The sequence below is a fragment of the Otolemur garnettii genome, unplaced genomic scaffold (genome assembly GCF_000181295.1).
Source record: "Otolemur garnettii isolate 467f Iridium unplaced genomic scaffold, OtoGar3 scaffold00014, whole genome shotgun sequence".
Classification (NCBI taxonomy): Eukaryota; Metazoa; Chordata; class Mammalia; order Primates; family Galagidae; genus Otolemur; species Otolemur garnettii.
The window spans coordinates 12,600,779-12,609,209 of NW_003852409.1; the positions used below are offsets into that span (position 1 = coordinate 12,600,779).

At 40.7% G+C, this 8,431-nt stretch overlaps 1 protein-coding gene across 1 annotated transcript in view; it reads right to left on the reverse strand.

The window, feature by feature from the left end:
* The window catches only part of ELP1 (elongator complex protein 1), a 79,042-nt gene that overhangs the window by 57,645 nt on the left and 12,966 nt on the right, over positions 1-8,431 (reverse strand). Inside the window, exons 6-8 of the mRNA XM_023510557.1 lie at positions 4,998-5,083; positions 905-1,001; positions 473-563 (exon numbers count right to left, since the gene is read on the reverse strand). Coding sequence (XP_023366325.1) covers positions 473-563; positions 905-1,001; positions 4,998-5,083 — 274 coding nt within the window. The remainder of the gene's footprint in view (positions 1-472; positions 564-904; positions 1,002-4,997; positions 5,084-8,431) is intronic.

Genomic DNA, 8,431 nt, shown 5'->3' on the forward strand with positions numbered 1-8,431 from the left:
GAGTTTGAGACCAGCTTGAACAAAAGTGAGACCCATCTCTAAAAACTAGTCAGGTGTTGTGGTGGCTGCCTGTAGTTCTAGCTACTTGGGAGGCTAAGGCCAGAGGGTCACTTGAACCCAAAAGTCTGAGGTTGCTGTGAGTTATGGATGCCACAGCAGTCTACTGTGGGTGACAAAAGGAGACTGTCTCAAAGAAAAAAAAAAGTATTAAGAATGTAAAATGTATGGGGCCTTAGAATGATGAGATCTATGAAGAAGCTCAGAATCTAATTCAAGTTGAATTCAGAGAAGGGAACCTCCCCCTGCCTCCTCCCCCCAAGAAAACCCCAGATACTGCCTTACAACCAAATGAAAAAAAACCAATATGCATTTGTGTTATACAAACATCTGTATTCAATGGGTACCACCACCTCTACCCTGGTTCCAAGAATTTCTCTGAGGAAGAAACACCCAGGTTTCTTTTCCCACTCACTTCCACGCCAGAGCTGGTCCCAAGCCTGCCACAGGCTCACTGGTTGACTGCAAAGCAAACTCTCGGTTCCACACTCTGACCTTCCGTGCCCCTGTGCAGTAGGTAGAGTGAAACAAATACACACTGAACACATTGTGATAAATGCTGTCAAGCCAGAACTTTACAAACACCTGCCTTATATATACAAACTGCCATGATTTTATGAAGGCAATTAGATTGATCGTATTAACAATCTGTATCCACCAGATGAGAAGATGGACCAGATGGCCCCAGCGGACTCTTCTACTTAACTCTAAACTCATTTACCATGTAAAACAGCACTCTTCATCTCATCTGTGTAATTAATGCCCCACTCAAAGAAAAAGGAAAAAAGCTTTCCTGAGCTTTAATAAGATAAAAAATTTTTTCATTGACTCCATTTTATTTTCATACCTGTCTCTGGGCAAACAACACTCACAGCAAAAAACTGTCCATCCCCACGCCAGGTAACTTGTGGTCTATGGTCATCCCAAGGCAAAGCAGACTCGTGCTACAGAGAGGAAAAAGATATATTATACATTACACAGTATTAGGGCAGTACCTTAAGTAGCTCAGAATCAAAAAGCCTTCAGCCACTAAATATAAATCTTTTATATGAGGTTTAAGCTATTTTAAAAACCAGCTTCATAGAACCCTCAGAAACTCTCCTACAAGGGCTCTTAGGCCCAGAAATCATCAAAAAAAAAAAAAAGTTCCTCTTACGACATTAAGAAAAAGTAGCCTCTGAGACCAGCAACAGAAGAGCTACAAACCTAGATATTAAATATAACGTGCTAATAAACTTTTCAGCTATCAGTGATAGAGAATGAATGTTCTGTTTGTCTGAATATAAAAGAGTTTTGTTTATGTAATTATTATGTAAGCTTCACAACAGGACACAGAAGAGTTAAGAAGATGAGAGGAAGGGGAGTAGGGGAAGAGCCTGAGAGGTGGGAAAGGCAGCAGCAATGACGAAAACACACAGTACTCTGTGTTCCACAGAGCAAGAGGAAGAGAAGTCTCCAGCGCCATGTGCACTTCAACCCTAAACACCCTGAAGACAATGCTCTGGGATGGGAGACAGATGACCACCTCAGCATTTATCATCACATTCCAGTAAGAGCCCAGGTCAGAATGCTGCTAGTACCGTACCGTAAGTCTTCACAGTGGAGAATACCTAAGTAACCTAACTCTTAATGAAAATGTCCTATGGCATGGAACACAAACTTCAAGGGTTAAGGGCTGAAATATGAGTTACACGGAATGTACTTGGAAATAAAACAGAAAATGCAGGTGGCAAGCAGGGTATTACTAAATTATCTATCGTAGAAGGGTAGCTCACAGAAATTTCTACAAATAATTATGCATCTGTTTGTTCAGGCCCAACCCTTGGTATCATCCTCAAATCTTCTCTCTCACACCCATATCTGACCTATTTTAAATCTGGTAGCTCTATCTTCAAAATGCTAAGTCATACCACTCTGTACCACCTCTCCACTCTCTCCAGAACACACATGAATTAGTGAAAAAGGTTCCCATGACGACTCAGGTTTCTCTCGGTTCACTTAACACAACAGCCAGAGCAGTCCACTGAAAACATAAATTAGACCCTGTCACTCTGCTCAAACTCACCATTGGCTCCATTGTCCACTAGAGTAAAAGTGAAAGTAGTAACATGGGGCTACAAAAGCATAACCACCCTCATCACTTCTCTGACCTCTTATCCTACCATTACCTCCTTCCCCAAAGACATACTGCTATACTGGTCACCTTTCTGTTGTTTTTGAACACTCACCAGAATGATACTTTAAGGTTTTTGGCACTGGCTGTTTGAACTGCCTAGAATAGAACTCCCTGGATATTCACAATGCTCAGTCCCTTATATCCTTCAGGTCCATAATCCAGTGGAACCCCGTGCCATCCCACCTGTTATCTGGCACTCCTTATCCTGCTTTATTTCCCTCCATACCATTTTTCATTCCCAGGTACATTACATATTAGCATTATTTTAATGTCCATCTCCTCCAACAAATGTATACTCCACTGAGGGTAGGGGTTTTGTTTCCTGCTCTATATCCAGCGCCTCAAACAGAGCCTGACACCGTAGGTGCTCAAGAAATGCTTTTGGGCTCAGCGCCTACAGCTCAACCGGCTAAGGCGCCAGCCACGTACACCTAAGGTGGCGGGTTCAAATCCCCAGCCCGGACCCGCCAAACAACAATGATGGCTGCAACCAAAAAATAGCTGGGCGTTGTGGCGGGCGCCTGTGGTCCCAGCTACTTGGGAGGCGGAGGCAGGAGACTCGCTTGAGCCCAGGAGTTGGAGGTTGCTGTGAGCTGTAATGCCACGGCACTCTACCCAAGGGGACAGCTTGAGGCTCTGTCTCAAAAAAAAAAAAAAAAGAAATGCTTTTGAATAAATGAATGATTATCATCTGAGAGAGTAGGTCAAGAACATGGAATGCAACCTCCTAGATCAGTGTTACTGGGCAGCAGGACAGTCCAGGCAGTAAGAGCTGAGTGCTGGACCAATACAACTTAAAACCCAAACCATTCACTGGAGTACTTATGTCTGACCAGCAAGGATTTTTGTTTGGTTTTCTGAAAGGTAGCTATGAGCTTCCAAATCAAGACAAGGTCCTAGAAAGCTTTTAGAAAAAGTTCATGAACAAAATCTAGAATAGCCTACCAAATAGTACATTAGCTACTAGAATACAGGTTTTTTCCCCCATTATCTAAATTATTTTATTTTAAGAACAAAACCTAATTTTGGCAATACTAAGACAACTCTAAACAGGTATCGGGGTAACATGTATTCTCCAGAACTGAATCAAGTATGAAAAACTGCTGCCCTCTGAATACTACTACAGATTCCCTAAAGTACTATTTTTTTAACCTTTTATTGGGATATAATTTACACATTACTACAGTTCACCTACTTGAAGTACACAATTCAACGTTTTTTAAGTATACATAAAAAGCTGTGTAACCATCATCATAATCTAAATTTTTAACATTTTCCTCAACACTCAAAAAAAACCCATAACCTAGCTGTCACTCCCTCCCCACCCTGCCCCTCTTGCCCTAGGCAGCCACCAGTCTATTTTCTGTCACTACAGATTCGCCCAGTCTGGGCATTTCATATAAATACATGACCTTTTTGACTAGCTTCTTTCACTTAGCATAATATCTATAAAGTTCATATATTACACATATCAGTAAAGTACTATTTTTTAAATGAAAAATATATGGTCCATGCCCATAAACTCAGGGGTGGCAAAAAAAATGACTTCAAAATTAGGCATAAAAATGAATAATAGAGGATCACCCCAAAGAAGTAAGGTCATCGCCTGGGAATATTTATTCCATTTTTCTGCCCTCTAATAATCCTTTACTAATCCTACTAGATAGTTTTTAGCACTAGACCCATCATGCATATTTAAATCACAACAGCTGTTTTGACACAAAAACATTTTTTTCTTTAAAATTTCAAAAATTTTAAAGAATTTTAAAATTCTAACATAAGAGCAGCAATTACCATTTGAGTACCTACTCTGTGCTGATGCTGTGGTAGCACTTTTATATAGAGGGTGCCAAAAAAAGTGCTAACATCTTAAGAAAGAAAAAAAAACTATTAAAATTATAATACTTAATATATATTGATAACAAAAAATGAATACAAGTCACATTTGGGCACCTCTTACAACTGCGTAAGTCAAATATGACTTCAGTATTACAATTTTAGTACATTTTTTCCCTTCTTGAAATGTGTATACATTTTTTGGCACCCTCTGTATTATTAACTACAAATCTCAACCCTTGTAAGGAAACATTATGTCCCCTTTATAGACAAGAATATAAGGCTCATAAATGTCAGGAAGCTTATCGAGCTTTCACAGCTACCAAATGCCATGATGATAATGTGATCTATACTTCTCTGATAGACATCTGCTGCCCAGAAAGATGCTTGGCAGTACGCTAGAAGACAAACAGGGCACATCTTCCTGGGGCATTAATTTTACACAAGAGTAATATTGTTTACTTTATGTGTTTAAAATTATTCATACTATATAAATTAAGATTTAAAGAACTTTCATGTGAGAGCAGACACTGAAGCTGCTTCTCCAGGTGCCCCAAGAGTACATCAGAAGACTGGAAAGTGCATACATGTGCAAATCATCCACAGTAAACACAGATGGCAGCTCTCAGAAGGACATGGGGAAAGGCTACACAGGGGGTTTCATTTCTGTCTGTGATGCTGAGTTTTTAAGCTAGGTGACGAATACTGGTTATCATCATGCACTGCACTGAAAATAAATCCCAAAGCAACGGCAATAAAAAAGACAAAAGGATCTTTCTAGGGTGACTCATTTTCCCAGGGCACTAAACAGCTTTAATTTAAGCAGAAGAAAGTTGTTCATGACTGCTTCTAACTGGACACCTAAGAGTTGGTGACAGAACTTCCACTTGTTCTGATCAAGATTCTTTATCTAATAAACCAACCTTACCATTTGCACCTGAAAGGCTGCTTGCCTGCCTTCTGATCCGTGGAACTGTGTCTCCTTCTTACCCCATCCAACAGTGATAAACTTGCCTAGAGAACAAAATTGGTTGAGAAAATAAATACAAGACAACCAAATAAGCTATGTGAAATGAAATAAAAGCAGTTTCGCTGCTATTCTTCTTGAAGTCTAAGACCTCACAATAAATTAGGCAACAGTCAATATTTAAAAACTATGTTCCATGTTATCTGCACCAATAATTTTGAAAAAAAAATTTTTTTTTCTAGACAGAGTCTCACTGTTGTCACCCTTGGTAGAGTGCCATGGCATCATAGCTCACAGCAACCTCAAACTCTTGGGCTCAAGGGATTCTCTTGCCTCAGCCTCCTAAGTAGCCAGGACTACAAATCCCACATTGTATAAATTCAGATAATTTATACTATACAATACAGGTGCCCGCCACAACACCCAGCTATTTTTAGAGATGAGGTCTTGCTCTGGCTCAGGTTGGTCTCGAACCTGTGAGCTCAGAAAATCCACCCGCCTCAGCCTCCCAAAGTGCTAGGATTATAGGCGTGAGCCCCTATGCCCGGAAATTTTGAAGAATTTGAAACGTCCTTCATTATTTTGTTACTTATTTTACAAATAGAAAGTTGTGACTTCTCCCTTATTTTGCAAAGTGTTTTAATGCTATCTTTTCTATTACAGATCCCCTTAATGAAGGAGTCAGCAATCTCATCCTCACCTTACAAGCAGGAATGAATTAAAGAATTTATATATTATATCCAAAACATAAGACCCTAAGACAAGACCTGGGAATAAAATTCTGATTGTAAGTTTTCACTCAACTTAATGTCTCCAACCTACCCCATGTAGACTGAGACTAGTCCAGCTCCTCTGCAGACTGAGACCCCCTAGTGGCAGAACCCAGAACTACAACAGGGCTTCTGCCTTCCAAACCGGATTCTTTCTAAATTATAATGCTTCTCTTACACCCAAGATAAAAGCCAAGCTGCTGAAACAACTTCTGTTCCTGGAGGTAAGATGTGGCATCTATCTGCAAGAGGTACTATGAACAGGGTCCTAAAAACATCAGCCAAACCCAGGACCCAACAATTCCCTCCCACCACTGATTCTGACTCTGATGAACCAGGGCTTTAATAATTTTATAAATCATGAGTCACAATGGCTCGGCGCCAGTCACATACAATGAAGGTAGCAGGTTCCAAACCGGCCCAGGCCAGTTAACCAACAAGGACAACTGCAACAAAAAATAGTCAGGCATTGTGGCGGGCTCCTATAGTTCCAGCTACTTCAGAAGCTGAGCCAAGAGAATCTCTTAAGCCCAAAAAGGTTGCTGTGAGCTGTGACACTACAGCACTCTACCACGGATGACATAGTGAGACTTTGTCTCAAAAAAAAAAAAAAAAAATCATGGGTCACAATGACCATTTCCTGTCTTGCTCAAGTCAGAGCACCACAATTCCTCAAAGCACACTTCACTGCTGTGAACACACAGCAGTGCCTATCTTGCTACACAGCCTGGGCGTCTGCCTACAAGTTTCCACAGAGGAAAAGGACCAAAGGGCAAAAGCAAGAGAACTCTTCCAATGAGACCAGATAATAAGTGACCAGTTTACAGCAGGGATCTCTAAACTACAGCCTACATCTGCTTTTCCAGTCACTGACACACAGGTATGCTTATGTATTGTGTGTAACTGCTTTCACACAACAGCAGAGTTGGGCAGACACTGAAGCTGCTTCCCCAGGTCCCCAAGGGTATTCTGGTTCTGGTGTTCACACTCCTCCACATTCACAGGGTCTCAACAGAGACTACAAGGCCAAAACTATTTACTACCAAGCCCTTTCCAGAAAAAGTATGCTGACCCCTGGATTAGAGGGGAAATATTCATCACTCTATAGAGTAATATTTTTTGTACTGATAAATGCATTTCTAAGACCTAACACCCTAACTTTGAATACCTTTCTCTCGATTAATTGCATTAAGTTCTTTATAAAAAAGTGAGTGGGAAGAAACAAGCCCAGAACACTTTCCTATCCCCAGGTGTGCTATGTACTGGTTACTCTCTCTCTGACAGTCTTCAAAGCTGGACAGTCCCCAAAGTTCCACCCTGGATCCTAGATTCTTCTAGTACGATATCTGGTCCTTAAACAAGTTCATCTACTCCCAAGACAATAAGGATTTCCTATATACCAATAACACCCAGCCCCTTATATCTGCCTACTTCACCTAAAAATCCCATTTGGCAAGTCAACAAATCCAAAATAGAACTCACCAGGTTTTTTACCCCTTATAAACCAGCACTTCCCCAACTGCCTTCTCTGTTACTAGCATCTTTATTCCCATCACCTGGCTGGGGTCCCACTAAATTCTTTCTTCTACTTTATACACCAAAGTCTATTTATTTCTCTCTAAATAGGCCCAGGGTAGGAGGGGAACCATGTACATATATTCTAATGAAGTTTCTCAGATAATTCCAAAAAAATGTACTCCCATCTCAAGAATCAAGTTTTTCCTGAATCTATTCCCTTTTCTAGCCCCACACCTACCTCATTCCTTTCTCACCTAGATTCCTACACAACCTCCTACCTCATCACCCTACCTCTAGTTTCTGTCCTCTACACACAAACAAAAATGCCAAGAGCAATCTTTCTATAGAAAAATCTCTTTAAAAAAAAAAAAATCTCTTTAAACCTCTCATCACCAAAACCTCCAATAGCTCATCAACTATAACCCAAATGTCCAAGTTCCCTATCACAAACTTAATCAAAATCTATCCCACTGACTTCATTCTACCCTCATGACCTGCCACTCCAGCAATGCTGAATTACTCACAGGTGCCTGAGGAACTAGGAAATATCTATGAAACACTGCTCCTTGGGATGGACTCATTCACTCGACTGGACTACTCTCCAACCCTCAGCCCTCCTCCACACGACACCAATTCAACTGAGACTCAGCTCAGTCAACCTCCTGAGGGAAATCTTCCCTCTCCATTTACTGATTTCCTTCCCATATGCTATCTTAACACCTGCACATCACATCATTACTGTACTTATGAGACTTCCAAGGGCAGTGATTTTCAATCAGTGTGCCACAGCGCACTGTTATGCCTTGAGAGGACATTAGGTGCACTGCAAAAATTTTTAAAGACCACTAATTAAATTATTTTTGAAAGAAGTTCAAAGCACAGTAAGTACATGTATGCTTTTTTTTTACTCTTTTTTTTTTTTTTTTTTTTTTATAAATGTGCCTGGGAAGTTTAACTGTACGTTCAAGTGTGCTATGAGATAAAACAGGTTGAAAAACACTGTGCTGGCTTGGCGCCTATAGCTCAACTGGCTAAGGCTCCAGCCACGTACACCTAAGGTGGCGGGTTCGAATCCCCAGCCCGGACCCGCCAAACAACAATGACGGC